General features: G+C 40.9%; 3 protein-coding genes across 3 annotated transcripts; all 3 read right to left on the reverse strand.

Annotated features, from left to right (window-relative positions):
• Positions 1–359: 359 nt before the first annotated feature.
• LOC109191099 lies at positions 360–2,369 on the reverse strand. Its single transcript, XM_019341670.1, has one exon. It carries the CDS (start codon positions 2,367–2,369, stop codon positions 360–362), a length of 2,010 nt encoding a protein of 669 aa, XP_019197215.1.
• An 8,950-nt stretch (positions 2,370–11,319) lies between these two features.
• LOC109191194 (dnaJ homolog subfamily B member 1) lies at positions 11,320–15,380 on the reverse strand. Its single transcript, XM_019341781.1, has 2 exons — positions 14,633–15,380; positions 11,320–11,991 (listed from the first exon to the last, which is right to left on the reverse strand). Exons 1-2 carry the CDS (start codon positions 15,211–15,213, stop codon positions 11,550–11,552), a joined length of 1,023 nt encoding a protein of 340 aa, XP_019197326.1. The 5' UTR covers positions 15,214–15,380; the 3' UTR covers positions 11,320–11,549.
• On the reverse strand, positions 15,259–18,914 carry LOC109191100. Its single transcript, XM_019341671.1, has 9 exons — positions 18,552–18,914; positions 17,722–18,451; positions 17,373–17,547; positions 17,004–17,222; positions 16,684–16,906; positions 16,473–16,551; positions 15,898–16,350; positions 15,684–15,782; positions 15,259–15,284 (listed from the first exon to the last, which is right to left on the reverse strand). The coding sequence occupies exons 1-9, from the start codon at positions 18,912–18,914 to the stop codon at positions 15,259–15,261; spliced, it is 2,367 nt and encodes a 788-aa protein (XP_019197216.1).
• Positions 18,915–20,035: the final 1,121 nt, after the last annotated feature.

Consider the following 20,035-nt stretch of genomic DNA (forward strand, 5'->3'; position numbering starts at 1 on the left):
ATGTAATGTGTCACGCTTTCCATATGTGTCACGCTTTCCATACTGTAATAGAAAATTACTCCCCCTAACTTGAAGCTTTCCTTTCTTCACAACCATTCCAATTAAGACCAATTTATACCATGTAGTCAACATACCAAATATACCAAGTCATTCATTCTTAAGTCATTCATAGTCATACCAAAAATAGTTATAGTCATACCAAATTATTAATAACATAATCCATACTAAATACCATCCAAAAACTTACCAAACATCCAACATCCAAACTTAGACATACTCCCCCTTTCTCCAATACTCCCCCTTTGTTTATGCCAAATAAATGACAAACAACCTGGTGAACATCATACTAGTGGATTGGATTAACTTGCAGACGGGGTACCCGATTCAGATTCATCACTCTCAGAAACAGACCCAGTGTCAGCGCCAGCAGTGGATGTAGTAGATCGAAGACGAGCATATATGGCCTCCATTCGGGCAATTTCTTCCAACTCAGCACCCAACAATTTTTCTAAGCCATCAATGGTAATTTGTTGAGATGCAACCGATGTGCGAATCTGAGCTATTGATGCTTGAAGAGTGAGGACAATTTGACGTCGATCCATGAGCGTCTGAGGTTCCTTGATCACTGCAGATGGACGTGGAACAGGCGCAGAACCAGTGTCAGCAGATGAGGCAGGGGCAGACACCGGAGGTGTGGCAGACGGTACATTTGGAATGATCACGAGTGTAGCTCTATCATCATAGTGATCCTTGTTCGTCAAACGGTCATCATACTTGTAGATTGAGTCATTAGCAATCACTACTTCATCTGTGTAGGGCTTGAACCCGTGTTCCTGTAGAAGTCCAAAAATGAGACTAGGAAACGGTAGATGTACCTTGGGTTCCCTATGACGCACAAAAAGCGCAAGGTGGCCAAAGATGGTTTCTCCTAGATTGATAGGAAGGCGATTCCTGATCTTGTAGAGAAGGGCAGCAAGCTGGTCAGACACAAGATGATGACGAACAGCAGGCATCCAATTAGCTGAGGCAATTCGGAGAAGAACTGAGTAGACCGTGGTGAGCTTTAGGCTTTCAAGTCCGGTGTTAGGCCACGTGACAATTTTGTTGTGAGTTAAAGCAGCGGCTAGCAGATTTGGACTTGGATCAGGAGCAGCTTGATGATTTGGAGTACCCAAATAGGAATTAATCACGGCCGGACTTAGGGGATACCATTTGTCCCGAATGAAGACTTGTTGAAATCGCGGTGATCCCTCCGAGAAAGTATCCAAGGTTAAGTTGGTGTAGAACTCGGCAGTGAGCCATCTGGAATATGGGCCAATATGTACAAGTGATGCAAGCAGAAACTGATCACGCAAAATAGGAACAATGTTGCATTTTTCTGTCAACTCCTCCACATTGATGGATTTTTCCAAAATAAACTCTCGCGTAGCATGAACTCTCCAGTCGTGCATCAACTCTTGTGACAGTAAAACAGGATGATATGTCTTCTTGGGTTGTTTCTTTTTTGAGCCAGAAAGACCAGAAGCAGTAGCTGGTGTAGGAGCAGGACCTGGTACTGGGACTGAAACTGATCGAGATCTTGTCATTCTGGGTGGCAATGTGGGCTCTCTCTTTGATTGCTTGGAATCAGACAGGCAGGTAACATCCTCCAATGCTCCAATTTTTCTTTTCCCGGCTGTACCTGAAACAGTAAGTTTTTCTTTCCCTTTTCGGGAAGATTTGCTCACGGGCACAGATATGATTGGAACAGTGTCATGGGCTGTGGATACTGGAATGGGGGCCTCTACTGGTTTTGGAGACGGAACAGGAATGGTAATGGGAATAGAAAAAGCAGCACAAGTCATGGGAGACACAAACTGGGTAATATTTCGAATTGAGAAGGGTGTGGTCACATTACGCACAAAATCAGACAATGAAACAAGATTATCAGGCAAATTAGACGAAGCATTATATGGATCATCGGGAAAGAGAGGGGCACACATATCACTGGAGGTAGACACACACTGATTTGGCAAATTAATGTTGAAATTCAATTTTCTAGAAGCAGAAACAAACTCATCTAAAGGTGAGGATACTACCATGGTTTCAGGAGATGAGGCATGAACAAACTCGGATTGTGGCTGTGGGGGCTTAGTTGATTCGGTCGGAAAAGTCCACGGCTCCACTGATATGAACCGAGCAAGAGCTTGAATTTGTCTGATTTCCCTATCTGAGAGACCTTCAAGAAGGCTTGCATGGTGCTTGATTGTGGCTAGAACTCGATCCGTATCATCAGAGGTAAGGGGAGATTCAGCGTTGATGATATGGCGAAAAAGCTCCAATCTTTCGGATTTGGTGGTGAATATGGCGAAAGGGTTGTCATCTTCCATTGTTGGAGAAATTTGTGAAAGAAGATCTAAGGAAGAAGATGAGAGTGACGGTGGTGATGAGTAAGGGAGCTAAAGAGACAAAGCATTAATTTGTTGATATATGATGGTGAGGTGATGGGTCTCAAAAGCCGTGAAGGAGGGAAAGGATTTGACTAGGTGGTAAGGCTAGAAAGTAGAGTTATAATAGGAGAGAGAGATGGAAGTTGTTTCAAATTGATATTTCAGTCCACATGTTAATTTTGTAGATAGAGCCGGGTAAGGAAACATGGATATATAGGATCCTCAATTGCGTTTTAGCTAAAATAGAGAGATAAAAGGTGAGGAAATTAGAACGGAAATAGGAGAGCTTTAGAAATTTATTTTCCCTGTAACACAAAGTCAACAACCACGTTAGAAAAAAATTTAATTCGACATTATTTGTGATACCTGATGTGAAAAAAAAATTAGGCCGTGGGATTGCAGACTCCAAGGGCAGCTCTGAGCAGTTCAAATCTCGATTTGTCTAACGGCTTGGTGAATAGGTCTGCAAGATTTTTATCTGTTGAGGTATACTCCAAGATAATTTCTTTTTCCTCGACTAGTTCACGAATAAAGTGGTGTCGGATATCTATGTGTTTCGTCCTGGAGTGCTGAACTGGATTTTTTTGAGATGCTGATTGCGCTGGTGTTGTCACAGAACAATGTCATACTTTGTTGTTCTATACCATAGTCAGTTAACATCTGGCGCATCCAAAGTAATTGTGTACAGCAACTACCCGCCGCTATATACTCAGCTTCAGCTGTGCTAAGAGAAATCGAGTTCTGCTTTTTACTTAGCCAGGCGACTAAATTTTTTCCGATAAAGAAACATCCGCCTGATGTACTTTTTCTGTCGTCAGCATTTCCTGCCCAGTCAGCATCACTGTACCCTGCAAGATTCAGATTAGTATCGTTCGAGTACCAAATACCATAATTTATTGTACCTTTAACGTATTTTATAATACGTTTTACCGCCTTTAGGTGTGACTCTTTCGGATTGGCTTGATAGCGTGCACACATACCAACGCTTACCATAATATCAGGACGACTAGCGGTTAAGTATAATAGACTGCCTATCATACTCCTGTACATAGTAGAGTCTACAGACGTTCCTTTTTCATCTTTGAACAATTTAGTAGTCGTGGAGATAGGCGTACGAGCATCCTTTGCAGATTCAAGCCCAAATTTTGATAGAAGATTTTTCGCGTATTTTTCTTGTGAAATAAAAATCCCTTCTTTAGTTTGACTTACTTGTAATCCAAGGAAATAGGTGAGTTCGCCTATCATGCTCATTTCAAACTCCTGTTGCATTACCTTGACTAGCAGATCTGTCTCTCTTGGTTGTGTGGATCCAAAAACGATATCATCTACATACACTTGAGCAATTGTTATGTGTTTACCTGATTCTTTTATAAATAATGTTTTGTCTGATCCTCCTCTTTTGTATCTATTCTGAAGAAGATATTGAGTGAGTCTCTCATACCAGGCTCTTGGGGCCTGTTTTAAGCCATAGAGTGCTTTTTGTAATTTGTAGACATAATCTGGATGATGTGGATCTTCAAACCCTTTAGGCTGAGCAACGTATATATCTTCCGAGAGATATCCGTTTAAGAAGGCTGTTTTAACGTCCATCTGAAACAACTTGAATTTTAAGGCACAGGCAATCGACAGAAGGAGTCGTATTGACTCTAGCCGTGCAACAGGGGCAAATGTTTCGTCGTAGTCGATTCCTTCGATTTGGGAGTAGCCTTGGGCCACAAGTCGCGCTTTATTTCTAGCTATGTTGCCAGCTGCGTCGGTTTTGTTGCGGAAGATCCATTTGGTACCTACAACATTAACATTGTCAGGTTTAGGAATTAGAGTCCATACCTTATTTCGTTCGAACTGCCCCAGTTCTTCTTGCATGGCCTTGATCCAGTGTTCGTCTGTTAGAGCTTCTTTGACATTCTTTGGTTCAATCTGGGAAGTATAACAAGAATATCCCGCTAATTGAAGATAATCACGTTTCGGTTTACCTCTGGTTTTTACGCCGGAACTAGGATCTCCAATTACGTTTTGTATTGGATGAGCTTTCTGGATACGAGTAGGGATATCAACGTTACCATGATCAGTGTCAGATTCAGACTCAGACTCAGTTTCTTGCTCTGGTTGAGTTGAGATGGGAGATGGCATAGGAGACTCTGGATTAGGTTCAGGACAACTTGAGTCAGGTTCTGTCACTGGTTCAGGACGAGACGTTGGGATAATATCACTCGGTTGATCATCGATTACAACGTTTGTGGACTCCATAATGGTTTTGGTAACTTTGTTGTATACACGATATGCCCTGCTGTTCGTTGAATAGCCGAGGAAGACGCCTTCATCGCTTTTTGTTTCAAACTTTGCGACAGGGTTTCGATCCTTCAAGATAAAACAACGTGATCCGAAAACATGAAAATATTTAATGTTTGGTTTCTTGCCTTTCCATAATGTATACGGAGTCTGATTCGTGCCTGGACGTAGATAGACCCGATTGATGATGTGACATGCTGTATTCACAGCTTCTGCCCAAAATTTTTGAGGTAGTCCTTTGGCATTAAGCAGAACTCGTCCCATTTCCTGAATTGTGCGGTTCTTTCGTTCAACGACTCCGTTTTGTTGAGGTGTTTTCGGAGCTGAGTATTCATGTGTGATTCCTGTTTGGTTGCAGAAGGTATCGAACAGGTTGTTGTCGAATTCTCGTCCGTGATCACTTCGGATTCGAATGATGGGCTCATTTCTTTCTTTTTGGAGCTTTAAAGCCAAAGTTTTAAAGGCTTCGAGAGTTTCGGACTTGTCCCTGAGAAAGGTAACCCAAGAAAAACGAGAATAATCATCTACGCAAACTAGTATGTATTTCTTACCTCCAACACTTTCTGTTTGAGTTGGACCAATGAGATCCATGTGGATCAGTTCCAAGCAGTGACTTGTGTTTATAGTGTGCTGCACTGGATGAGAGGTTTTGGTTTGCTTTCCTGCTTGACATGCACCACATATGGTTGGTTTGATTTTCAGCTTGGGTAATCCACGGACACCTTCGATTTTCACAAGTTTGTCGAGAAGTCTGTAACTTAGATGTCCTAGCTTTTGGTGCCAAAGCTCAGTTTCATCTACATTGATCCTGCAACACAAAACATTGTTAGTAAGAATATAGCAATTATCAGTTGACCTTGTACCTTCCATAACACATTGATTTGCTTTGTCTAGGACACTGCAACTATTTTTGTTGAAGCTCACGTTCCAGTTCTGGTCACATAGTTGACTTATACTTATAAGATTTGCATGTAGTCCTTTGACTAGTAGAACTTTCTCCAGTTTTGGCAGACCAACTACATTTAGCGTGCCTATACCAGTGACTTGTCCTTTTATACCGTCGCCAAAGGTAACTTCACCTTTGCTTGTGTTTACGTTACTCAGAAATTTAGCATTTCCCGTCATATGACGTGAACACCCGCTATCAAAGTACCATTTTTCTTCTCGGCCTGTACTTTTGGAGTGAAAGGATACGAATGAGATATAATCTGTCTTTTTCACCCAGATTTGTCTAGTAAAGGGTTGAATGTTCTTGTTTTTGAACTTCTCGATTCTTTGATCCTTGTAGAAGTAGTAGCATTCTGGTCTGGTATGACCCCGTAACCTGCAATAATGACATACCGGGTTATAAGATTTGTAATATGGCTTGAGTGATCTTACTGTACCATCGCGACGTGTCGCTGTGCTAGACTCTGGAATATCTCCTCGACCAAGGCCTGACGCTTTGACAAACACCGTTTTGTCTTTTGAGCTGTTTCCTGTGAAACCTATCCCAAATTTTGCCGAAGTCTTTCTTCCAGACTCAAGGATTTCGTCAAGTGTAGACGTGGTATCCATCATTTGGATTTGGCGTTTGTAGGTGTTCAGCTCCTGTTTCAGAGTCTGTACCTCTTGTTTCAGTTTTTCTTCTCGGGCCAATGCCTCTTTAAGGAGCAGATCCCTATCGGCTATTTGAGTTTGATACACTTTCTTTGCAGTTGTTACAATTCCTATTTCACTAGTTAATCTACGATTTTCTTTCCTTAGTGCTGCCCATTTGGGATACAATTTATTAAAATCAATTTCAAAAGATGATTCACTTGACTCTAAATCTTCTGCAGAATTATACTCGCCTCCTTCTGAGTCAGCAATATCTTCATGACACGGTTTAGTAGCCACATGTGCAGTAAAGGCAACAAAATTCCCAGAAATTTCGTCTGAGTCAGATCCTCCCGTTTCACCGTCCGAGTCATTATCACTCCAAGTGATTGCTGACATGGATTTCTTGCGTCGAAGATAGGTGGGGCACTCTGCTTGTACATGTCCGAAGCCCTCACATTCATAGCATCTGATCCCTTTACTGGTGGATTTCTCTTTGGACTGTCCTGGACGTGAGCCAGAAGACTTGAACGTGGATGAACCGGATTTAGAACTCGCTTTAGATGATGACGCCCCCTTTTGCATATTCTTGTTTCGTGAACCTTTTGACACCTGTTTCAAAAGTTTAGAAAATTGTTTAGTAAGAAATACCACGGGATCATCACCTACTTCATCTAAATCAGGTGCACAATTATTTTCTTCAGCGGTAAATGCTACTGTTTTTTGTTTCTTTGTGTGATCTGTTAATATTTCCATCTCATAAGTTCTTAGATTCCCCATTAGTTGTGTTACAGTCTTTTTCTCCCAGTTGTCATGTTCCTGGATTGCTGTGACTTTCATCCTGAACCGAGGTGGCAGTGATCGTAGAATTTTTTTCACCAAATTTTCTTGAGTGAATGGTTCTCCGAGGACCATAGCCCGATTTGCTAGCTCTTGCACACGAGTGTGGAAAGTCACGATGTTTTCATCTTCGTTCATCCGGAGCTCCTCAAAGTCTGACTGTACCAGTTGCAGTTTCGATTGTTTTACCGACGATGTGCCTTCGTAGGTAGCCTCTAGTGCTTCCCACGCGCCTTTAGCTGAATCATGGCCTGCAACAATAGGAAATTGACCTTCATGAATTAGCCCATAAATAATATCTAGTGCCTTATCGTTGTGTCCAGCACTTGTTTTCTCAGCTTGGGTCCATTCATTTTCAGGTTTTGTCACTCGAGTTGCATCCCCACTGGTACTGGCTTTTGTCGGATGTTCCCAACCTGTTACAATGATACACCATACTGCTTCACCTTGTGCTTTGAGATGAGTGCGTGTGCGCACCTTCCAGTATGCATAGTTGTCACCGACTAGCTGGGGAAGAGCTTTAGTACGCTCCATTCTGTAACACTCAATAACCCGTGAGATTGAACAATTTAACAAAATCAGAAATAATAATACTAACCGCTGAAGGATTGAGATCAAGGGGCACGGAGTAGCCAGATCGTCAGACTAATAACTTAAGTCTGGAGGCTCTGATACCAATTGAAAAAGCCCGTGTATCTTGAAATCAATTTAACACTAAGGATTCTACTTGATTTTAAATTACTAGACAATTTCGCTGTTTAATTAAATCAATTCAATCAACATATAAATAACGAAATTGAAAGCGTTAATAAAGTAAAGACACAGTAGAATTGTTACGCAGTTCGGAGCTCCTTCTCCTACGTCTGCGGGGCAACCCACGTCTGCCCAATCCACTAGATGTTCACCACAGAGTATTACAAGAGGTAACTACAAACGGCTCACAGCCTTTACCACTATAACTCTTCTAAAACACCTACTCAGGACTGAACCGTGCATGCCATAAACATCTTTGGTGTAGCACTTCAGCTGTCACAGGTACTAACTCGTAGTACAGATTTAAATCACAATTAATATAATCAATATTAAAGCAGTATTGAAGGAAGCTTGCGTATGGATATAGAAATTCAGAATTGGCAACATCCTCTTTTGATTTCCCTTCCTTTTATAGTGTATGAAATCCCCATTCCACCAAGCCTTGAATGTAGCTTCTTTATGTGGCTTGAAATCTTCTCAACCACATCTTCTTTTAACTTGATCTTCAGACTTGCTCTTTGTCTAAATCATTTCCAATAAACCTCCACCACACATTTTAGCTTGGTCCAAACTATTAATTACAATTCATGCTAACTAACATTTACATAAAATAAATTAATAAATTAGCCAATCTAATGTGTACTTATTTGTACACTTACATAATGTATGATATTTTTAAATAAAAAATTAATTTTGAATAAGTTAAATTTATATAACTGGTTATTGTCATACTTTCAACATGTCTTACTTACTCAGATTACTTAATTTATAAAAAAGTTAACACTTAATTTTTAAAATTTAACCCATAATATAAAGTCAACAATTAATTTGATCGGATATATGTGAGGGCAAATTGCCCAGATTACTTACTCGATATTAACCAAAACATATTGCTTTGTGTGTAAGTAATAGAAACATACACGGCATACTCTAAGCTAAAGAAAGTGAAGCTTCTCTTGATTAAAAATAAAAACAAAAACAAAAACAAACAAACATAAAAGTCTTATGGTTATAATTAAGTGTTTAATGAAAGAAAACTAAAGATTGACTGGAAAGAAGTAGGTCCAACTAATTTGAATTAGCATATACTATTAGTCCCAGAAGTAATTTAGTATACATGATTAGGTTTGAATTTTTCTATTAAAAAATTAGTTGAACTAATGTAGACCTTTTTTACCAAGACCTTGTGGTCTAATGATATCCGGGTTGGACTTCTATTTGAGAGGTTGTGAGTTCAAGCCTCAATGGAGGCGTTATTGGTTTTTTGTGTGTTTCATTTTCTTTATTTATGAAACAGGTCAATTCATAATGAAAATATAATACTTATTTTGAAAAATGTAATACTAATCAGAAAAAAAAATTATTAGTTACTTATTTGTGATTTCTTTAAGAGGTGATGGAGAGATTTGAAGAACTCCAAAAATCATTATATGATTGCCCAACTATATGGATCGGATACATGCTCACACGAGCAATTTTGGTTTTAGAATTCATGATAGGGTGATGTGTTAAAGACCTATAAAAGCAAAAGGTATTAGCATCATGCATCTAGTGGAAGGTGATGGATATCCACCTCCATACTTTCCTAATCCTTCTTTTCCCACTACCTACTTATCTCACCATGTAGCTAGTGGTCCTAAATCTTTAGCTATCATTTTTCAAAGGGAAATCACGACAACTATCTGAAGGTATATACTGCTATGAAATATTACTATAAAAATAATATTTTTGGAAAAATATAACAAGCACAAGAACGAATGGATTATCTGGGTAGGTGGTTAGCACGAGTCGAGCGAATCACTCTCTCCTTAAAATTTTATTTGCCGCCTCCCAAAGGTGCTAGCTAGAAGCGTTCCAGCGTAGGTTTTTCAGGATAAAACGTACTGCGATTCTAAGTTTGAGCATTCAAACAATGGAATTCGATGAACTAAAGCACGTGATGAACACATGAAGCTAAGAAAAGATGAGAAACAGAATTTTGAGAGAGAAAAACTAATTTTTGCAGCCTATTATAAATAATTTCAAATCTTATGAAACGAATAAGAATAGGATTTTGAAGATTTTTGATTGAATACAATAGAGTTGAATTGAATATGGAATTTAGAAAATGGTTTCCATAACCAAATAAGCAATCAAATGCTAGCAAGTAGGCTGAATCAAAGGCGCAACATACCACTCATAAGTTGAGACATTGATGGATCGGATTGTATGAAGAAGAACATAGATATATAATTGCCATCAGCTTTCCATGTCTGATTTGTGTCGTTGCTTTAGAAAATTTTTAAAGTTTGAACTTTGAAGGGTCACTTTATGCTCATATCGACCAACTTTTTAGGGCCAATTTATCTTATACTATTAAAAAATGCTTTATGCTGACTAATAACGTAACACTCTTCACGTACGAAAATTAGGCCACTCACATATTTTTGTTTTATTCATGACGAGTTGTTATACCATGGACCATGGTCCACATTGCAAGGTGGACTATCAACTATGGTCATAAACGACGTATAAATTGTATAGGCAGGATCATCAAATCCTAATCTATTAATATTGTGTGACTGCAATATTTGAAAGGAACTTGTGAATACAAAACAAGGTAATCAATTACATATATATTAACACTGTGTAATCGTAGTATACAAATTATAAATTTTTAAAAGTTAAATTGTAAACATTTAGTATGTAAATTGTGAGCATTTAGACACAGGTTCAATTGCAAGGTGGAGCCCAATTCACAAATAATTTGCAATTCATAACTCAGGTTTCCCAACTTTGTTGGACCACATAAACCTGCTCCCAGATCCATGGAAACTCAACATCAAACTGTATACTTCTACACACAAAAAACCCAACCCAAACTTTAACTGTTACCGTTAATGTTTGTGACAAGAATGGAACACTCACCCAACTGCTGAAAACAAGTCTTAAGTTAAACTTCTCATTTACTGATTAAACCAATGACTTGGAGGCCACCCACATATCTTGTTGGAGTAATACATACCCATCAAGTTTCTAAATAGACCATTCAGTTTTGATAAACTAGCACTTACAAGTTCAGCATGTAACAGTCAAATATTCACTGGCACAATGAACAATCCTCAAATGCACAATCATCCATAGTGTTGGGACTAATAGGCCCTTCTCCCAACCCAGCTAAAGAAGCCCAGAGGTGATCCAAATCCAATAAATAGCTAATCTCATCTTAGAATTGGCAAATTATACTATGAACCAGAGTCTACCTTGCATTATAAACCTGATCTAAAAGAACAACATATTATGTGTCTAAAGTTATTATGTTACTCGTCTGTATCAACAGATACAAAATAGGTCAACTGCAGACACCTAATTTTTAGATCAGAATCCACAATACAAGATGAACTCTGATCCACCATCTATCCATGCATCCCTCATCAAATGTACACAAATAAACCTGTAAATTAACCCATCAAATAATAATAATAATAATCTTAGACTAGGAGTTCAAAGGCAAGGAACAATTCCATTTTCCATTCCACCACTTCATTGAAGAGGAGAATGGAAACCAAAAAAAACAAATGAAACTCTACTTCATTCACATATATGGCTACATGTACATCTAACAAACTGCACAGTCAACTTGTGTTGTTGATATGGTCACCCCAAAAAAAATTAAAATCCTTAGGTTCCTGCCAACACCCTCCTCAGTTCTGATTTCTGAGCCTCACTCAGCCTTGCCGGGTACCTAACATCAATCTTTATCCGTAGATTTCCCTTCCTGCGAGGTTCTTTAGAAATTGGCATTCCTTCGTTTGGGACAACTACCTCGTACCCAGGTTTGACAACTTCAGTCAATGGGATGCTAAGATTTCTGCCGTCCAGTGTTGTTACTTCCAGAGTTTTCCCGGCTAGAGCTTCAAGAAGCGATATTTCCCGACTGATAACCAAATCATTACCATCCCTAACAAAAACAGCATGAGGTTTCTCGTCAACCACAAAAATAAGATCTGCTGGAATGACACCAGGTTCTTGATTGCCCTTCTCGACAAAGGTTATCTTTGTGCCTTTCTTCCAACCAGGTTTTATCTCAATTGTCAGAATCTCCTCCACGCTTCGGAGTGTGCTGCAATAAGACAGTACTGATGTATCAATATAAAGAGCAAAATTTGTGGTTGTAAATACAAAATATGAATGCATATTTATACTAAATACCCAACCTTGTTCAAAGGATACATCTTAGAAATTAGAATTATACCATACAGAATAGCATGCATAACTACGAAGATTGAAAGAGCATTTTTACTTTGTGCACCTAGCAAAACTGCAAATAACATAAATTTAAGCAATTTCTATAGAAACACACAATAACAGGAATAGCTCATAAGCTCTATTCTGATTATAGGATCATGTGACAATAACTGGCAAAAGGAAAGATTTTCTTGACACAATAATATTTCTTATATCCTAAATAATAAACGTGAAAGAAGAAAATTTGGAAAGAATAAGAGCTGTCAGCTGTGACTGAAATGCCGGGCAAATCAGCCCAAACTGATTTAATTTGCTTTATAAACCTTAGAATTAAACAATGTTTCTGATATAAATTCCTCAATGGCACACTAAAAAGCTTAAATGCATACAGAAAATCTCAGTGTGTGCTATCTTAATTTATGTAGAAGTTTAAAAGAGCAAGACAAAATAGAAGTGCGAGATTGCTTGAAACTTGGAAGAAGAAGAAAGTCAATTAACGTAAACTAAAATGTCTTACAACTACTGGCCAAAAGCTTATGTTTCTATAAATATTGAATACCCAACTAAAATGGAAGAAGTACACAATTCTCAAACTCATTTGGTTTATCTTCAATTATGATTTTCATAATGAACTGAAACAACATAAAACTAGGTTTTCATGGAAAGAATACTTTAAGAGGTGGCGAATAACTTACTCAACTATAGTTATCAAGACCTAGTTACACATTTAACCTAAAGCATGGCATAAAGTACAATGCAAAGACAACAAAGTTAGACTATTGCAGATAGAAAATCCTAGATATACCTTTAAAAAGTAAATATTGATTACTCTTAATAGAATAATGATAACATCACATTTAAAAGAAACTATGGTCTGATTTGGTGATTTTCAACATAAAAGTACTTCGAAAATAAGTACATGAAAAATTCTAAATGTGCTCCCTTTCTTTAGATCGCACAGTAAAGAGCATCTAAGCAAAGGTCCAATAGCAAAGATTTTCCCGTATTAAATATGTATTATATTTAAGGCATTAATTAAGTTTCCAAGTTTGACTAGGCTAATTAATAGTTTAATCAAACTAAATGACTAGATGTTTTTTGCTTTATCGAATGCATGCCTATATTGATGCAATGTACCATGTATATTTTTCTTGTTAACAAAAATATACTCCATCTAAAGTTCCAAGTTAAGTAGGGGCCAAAACATCTAACTCTCCCTGCAATTCTACCATCCTAGAGGCAACACAAACATGAAGATACCAACTATGGTGGGGCCTATAGCTTCCATTGCAACGAGGTTAGGCTACATGTCATTTAAAAAAAAAAAAAAAAAAAAAAAAAAAAAAAAAAAAAAAAAAAAAAAACTACATATTGAAAGCATTAGATCAACCTTATACTGCCAGCAATTTCAGAGGAAGCCAAAGAAGAGAAAGCACTAAACAGCTTTCTCTACACCTAAGAGAAGCTTTTCAAATTGGTAGCATCCAAAAGAATAAGGTGATATTCCAAAATCATTTAGAAGAAAGCACAAAAACTGCTCCACTAAGACAGCATAGAAGAAACAGACACAGAAAGAGAAGCTAGACCTTTCACAATACACTAAACATAACCCAATAGCTCTGCATCCAATTATACTAAGCAGTAATGAAGCCAAGAATGTGCAAAAGTAAACAGCACATCAAGAAAAATCAGATCTTTGCATCTAAATATGACAAACCCTAGCCCTAAATATATAACAAAATCCAAACTTTCTCTGCTACTAGAAAAAAATGGGAAAATCCAAATGGTAAAAACAAAATGGCTTTAAACATTACCCAGAAACATCGAGAATCTTCCTGGAGATCTTCATTTTCTTCCTAGCCCTCTTGGACAAGTCCTCCAAACTAGATTATTATTGAATGTGTATCACTAGAGAAGAAGTTGGCACTTGGATCTTATCATGGGAGCTTCATATCCAAGTTTTTTTTTTGTTTTGTTTTGTTTTCATTTCTTGATAGGTGCATTTATATAAAACCAGGATCTATAGTTATTTCGTTCTGATATACTGCGCTGCAAGTATGATTTGATAAACACAGTTTGAATTTATGAAATATAACAACTGTTAACATGCTATCTAAATTCTTTATAATCCATTCACACTACGTTCTCCACACCTAAGAGAAGCTTTTCAAATTTGTAACATCCAAAAGAATAAGGTGATATCCCAAAATCCTTTAGAAGAAAACACAAAAACTGCTCCACTGAGACAGCATAGAAGAAACAGGCACAGAAAGAGAAGCCAGACCTTTCACAATACACTAAACAGAAACCAATAGCTCTGCATCCAATTATACTAAACAGTAATGAAGCCAAGAATGCAAGAGCAATGAGCAAAAAGTAAACAGCATATCAAGAAAAATCAGATCTTTGCATCTAAATATGACAAACCCTAGCCCTAAATATATAACAGAATCCAAAATTTCTCTGTTACTAGAAAAAAATCCAAATGGTAAAAACAAAATGGCTTTAAACCTTACCCAGAAGCATCGAGAACCGTCCTCGAGATCTTCATTTTCTTCTTCGCCCCCTTGTACAAGTCCTCCAAACTACATTGCAACTCATTCTCCACCGGCGGCGCCTTCCTCGATGTACTCCCTGGGCGCGTTCCAGTGGTAGTTCCGGAGAAGTCACCGCCGACATTGGTTGTGCTCCTGAAGAACCCATCCCTAGTCCCCCTGGCCCGTCCATTACTCTCCGAAGAGGAACCCCCAAACACATCGGCGTAAATATCATCCGCATCCCTGGGGTTAAACCGAAAGGAGGGATTGGGATGCGGCTGAGTCCGGAAGTGGTGGGGCCCACTCCGGGGCGGCGGCGGGACCTGGCCGGACTTGAGCGCCTCCTCGCCGTAGAGATCGTAAATTTGGCGCTTCTGGGGATCACTGAGGACATCGTAGGCCTCGGAAATCTGCTTGAACTTGGCCTCGGCCTCGTGCTTTTTGGCGCCCGGATTCTTGTCGGGGTGCCAGATCATGGCGAGGCGACGGTAAGCTTTGCGCAAATCATCTTCGCTGGCGTTCCGGTGAACCTTGAGAATGTTGTAGTAATCGACCCCCATTTAGGGCAGCGGCGGCGGTGGCTGATGAGGACGAGAGTAAAAGAGCTATGGCGGAGGATCAACAGCAGCAGCTATAGCATAAGAGAAATCTTTTTGGGGTTAATACTCCATTACTCCGTAACTTAAGATGCTGTTTGGAATTTATGAAGACGTGTTGAAATGGAAGGTAAAGGGCTAAAGGCCGTGGACGGGGCGATTTTGTGGGGAACCACGTTTAGGAGCTACCATAGTGGGATTTTTTTATTTTTATTTTTTTGTTTTTTCAAGTAACGTTACATGTATTTTTACATTTTTTTTTAAAAAATTAAGATAGTATACTTTAATTGATTTTTAAAAAAGTGGTGTTAAAGAATTTTTATTTTTTTTATTTTTTTTTATTTTTTTATTTTTTTTGTAAAAGAGAACTCAATTCATTAAATCATAATCTAAAAACGGGACCAAAAAAGTCGGTGGTTCATCTAACCACTCGCCTGGACCTGTCATAGAAACGGCTTCCCGTGCAACAGCATAGGCCGTGCAGTTCACAGATCGCCTAACATAAGCAAAACTAACCCCATGTAGTAACGAGGCTATATGTTTTACATCATCAACTAACAGACCAAACGCAGAAAAAAAAAAAAAAACTCAGACGGTAAAGCATGAATATACAATTGAGAGTCTGTCTCCACATCCACCTCCCCATACCCGTATCGCGTAGCCACGATAGAGCTTCACGCAAGCAAAACCCCTCTGCCTCCTCCACCGTGTATTGGCCATGGACATGAACACCCCTTGCTGCCAGGTACCGTCCGCCATCATCCCGCAACACCCACCCCAAACCCATGGTATTATGGATGAAGTCGAACGCTGCATCACAATTTAGCTTAAGCCTGCCGACCTCTAGAGGACGCCATGCCTCCTCCGCCTGGACGCCATTCGCACCCCGGCAATCCACGTGCATCGCCATCCAGTTCTGACAATACCTCATAGTGTCATGTAGCACTGATTCCCTCACAAACTGGTCCCCCCGCCACACGTTCGCATTTCTACTCGTCCAAACTGCCCAACACAACATCACAAACTTGTTCTTAGTGTCATCATTTAGGCACCCCAATATGCCAAAAAACCAGTTTGTAATGTTTCCATTGTCATGAGCACCTACAGGGAGTTGTATCGTAGCCCATAGATACCTTACATGCATGCAATCCGGAACAGATGCGTGGCTGTCTCCTCCACTCTACCGCACATATGGCAGTTCACCACACACGCAACCCGCCTACTGGCCAGAGCTTCACGAGTTGGAAGCACCGATGTAGCTAGCTGCCATGCAAACATCTTCACCTTGGGAGGAACCTGAAGCTGCCAAATGAAATGCCAAGGGTAATTAGAACTGACCTCCCCACTCAGTAGTCTGTAAGAAGACCGCACCGTGTACACCCCCTTAGACTCCCCCTTCCATACCCAAGCATCTCTAGGACGCCGGAAACTTACCGGTGTATTAAGAATATAATTAGCATCCCTGGCATTAAATACATCAAGCACACAGTCCCGATCCCAACTAGTCCCGGCCATATTGAACAAAGAGCTTACCGGCGCGCTACTAACTGTGTCATGTAACTTAGTATTCACATACGGGTCCTCCGCCTTAACCAGCCATGGATCCCTCCCTATTGTAGTTGTTCTGCTGTCCCCTATATATGCTCCGCCTATACCACTGTTTAGTTGCATTTCTAGCCTCAACAATACTATGCCAAATATAGGAGGGGTTATAACGAAGTTTTGCATTCAAAAGATCAGTATTTGGATAATACCTGCTCTTAAACACCCGTGCAACGAGAGAATCCGGCCTAGTTAAAAGCCGCCAAGTCTGTTTCCCCAGTAGTGCCAAATTTGTTTCAAGCATGGTTCTGTACCCCAACTCGCCTTTTGCTTTCGGAGCACACATTGCTCCCCATGCCCGCCACCTTATCCCTGCACTCCCCGCTACCTTCCCCGTCCACCAATATTGGTTTAGAATGACCTCAATTTCCCTGCACAGAGTTACAGGCAAAGAAAATACCATCATAGCATAACAAGGTAGCGCCTGTAAAACATTCTTTAATAACACCTTCAGGCCTGCCCTTGATAAGAAACGAGTATTCCAACTACGAACCCGTGAGAGAATGCGATCCTTCACGAACCCTAGAACAGCCTTCTTATTCTTTCCTACCAAGGATGGCAGCCCCAAATACTTCCCCGCCGTATCCCCTTGCCTGATACCGAGCGAATCCACCACTGTATTTCTTCTCTCATTGTCAGTGTTACTGCTGAAACAAATGAGTGATTTGTCATAATTCACAAGCTGCCCCGATGCCCCTGCATATTAGTCGAGAATACCCTTCATATTGTTGCTTTCCTGCATGTTAGCTCTCATAAAAAGAAAATAGTCACCCGCAAAAAGCAGATGGGTGATTGCCGGTGCTCCTCTTGCAACCCTAACACAATGTAACATACCCTGGGCCGTCTAGTTCTCAATTAGCGCGGAAAGACCCTCCACCACCAGCAAGAATAGATATGGTGACAGCGGGTCCCCTTGCCTTAGGCCTCGTGATAGCACAACAGGCCCTAACAGCCTCTGCTCATGAAGAATGTGGTACTTGACACCGGTTACCGTCTCCATCAGGATGTTCACCCATTTCTCGTTAAAACCAAGCTTCAACATGACAACTCGTAGAAACCGCCACTCAACCCTGTCATACGCCTTGCTCATATCAATCTTCATGGCCGCCACCCCATCCATGCCTTGCGTTTTCCTTTTTAGAAAATGGTGTGTCTCGAAAGCTAGCATCACATTATCCGTTATAAGGCGCCCAGGCACAAAAACACTCTGGGCTTTCGATATAACCTTATCCAACAAAGGATTGAGCCTATTCGCACATACCTTCGCCGCGATCTTATATGAAACATTGCATAGTGGAATAGGCCGAAGGTCCTTAATCGTTTCAGGCACTGGTTTTTTGGGAATCAACACAATAAACGTGTCATTGACTTTGCCCGGCAACTTTGCTGTCTCAATAAACTCCCTACAGAACCCAGTGACTTCCCCTCCTACCGTAATCCAGAAGTGTTGGAAAAACCCAGGGCCCAGTGACTTGTTGGGGTGCATGGAAAACACTGCCTTCCTAACCTCCTCACAGCTTACCGGTATGGTAAGCATTGCATTATCGCGGTCCGTAATATGGGAGCCAAGACAAGCAATTACATCAGCAACATCTCCCGGCTGTGACGCAAACAAATCCCAATAATAATCAAGCATCACAACCCCCCACCTCATCCACCCCTTCTGCTAAGGTATGGTCTTCCCTCCTTAACTTCACTACCCTGTTCCGCCTCCGTCTTGCCTTCACAGAATTGTGGAAAAACTTAGTATTTAAATCCCCTCCCTTACACCAGTGCCCCTTTGCCCTCTGCCGCCAATAGACATGCTGCTGATCTAACAAAGTTAACCATTCCCGCTCAACCCTGTCATACGATGCACTGCCCACAGGGTCTGTTCGAGGCCTTAACACCTCAAGTTGTTGTCGGTATCTATCAATCCTCATTTGGAAATGTTTATTATAAGCACGCCCCCACCGGTCAATGTCTCTTCCACACGCCTCGATCCTATGGAACACATCAAGACCAGAAGTCCTACTCCAGCTATGCTCGACGACCTCCCTAAACACCTCCTCCCAGAGCCACATGTTGTCGAAGCAAAATCTCCTCCGACGGGAGCGGATGTGAAACCACAATCGGAGTTAGCAAAATAGGCATGTGATCACTATAAGGGCACGCCAAAGATGTGCCACGTGCCCCTTGAACCACGACTCAGTAGCCATAATCCTGTCTAACTTTTCTTCCACCATGTTTGGGGTGCTTCTTGACCGATGCCAAGTATATTGATAGCCTTCTAAAACCAAATCTGTAAGTCCACAGTCCTGAGTGGCCTCCCGGAACCCATTTAGCAACCATTGTGGATGTGGGTGTCTCCCCCTCTTCTCATACTGATGCAACAGGTCATTAAAATCCCCCATGGTTACCCACGGCAGATTACTCATCCCCGCCAAATGACGGAGCAAGTTCCCTGACTCCCGCCTCCGATGTGTTCCTGACATACCATAGAACCCCGTGAGCCTGAACTGAGGAGTGCCCTCATCCAAAACCACAGTAGTGTCAATATGATTTGCCGAATACCTCGTTATCTGAACCTGGACCACCTCATTCCAGAACATTGCCAACCTGCCACTATGCCCCTGCACATCCACTACGAATAGATTATTAAACCCCAACCGCAGCCTTATTGCTTCCATTCTTTGTGACACTAAGAAAGTTTCCATTAAGAACATTATCTTTGGCCTCTTCTCGCGGACCAAGTCCGCCAACACTTGAACTGCCGTCGGGTTGCCAAGCCCCCGGCAATTCCAGGCTAAAATATTCATGGCCCTGGGCGGGCTTGCTCCGCAAGACCCGCCTCCGTCGAGTTTTTTGAACCCATGATCCCACCATCCGTCCCCATCGCAACAGCCGCATCAGTCCTCCTCCGCTTCGGATTAGTCACCCCCACCTCCGGAACACAAAGCCCATCCGTTACCACCTTCTCCGTCTCAGTTAGTGACTCCACCACCGCCGCCTTCCACTTATGCCGCTCAGCCGTAGTCTCTGGCGAAATCCACCGTTGACCATTGGACGGCACACCTCTTTGATTACCAGCACGAAGCCAGGCCCCATATGGCCTTGGAGCCCTCTCCTCCCCCGGCTTCTCATATTTATGGCAGAACCTTTCCCCATGGCCAATTACGCCACAAAGGAAACAAAACGTCGACAT

Source organism: Ipomoea nil, unplaced genomic scaffold (genome assembly GCF_001879475.1).
Source record: "Ipomoea nil cultivar Tokyo-kokei standard unplaced genomic scaffold, Asagao_1.1 scaffold1617, whole genome shotgun sequence".
In the NCBI taxonomy this organism is placed as follows: domain Eukaryota; kingdom Viridiplantae; phylum Streptophyta; class Magnoliopsida; order Solanales; family Convolvulaceae; genus Ipomoea; species Ipomoea nil.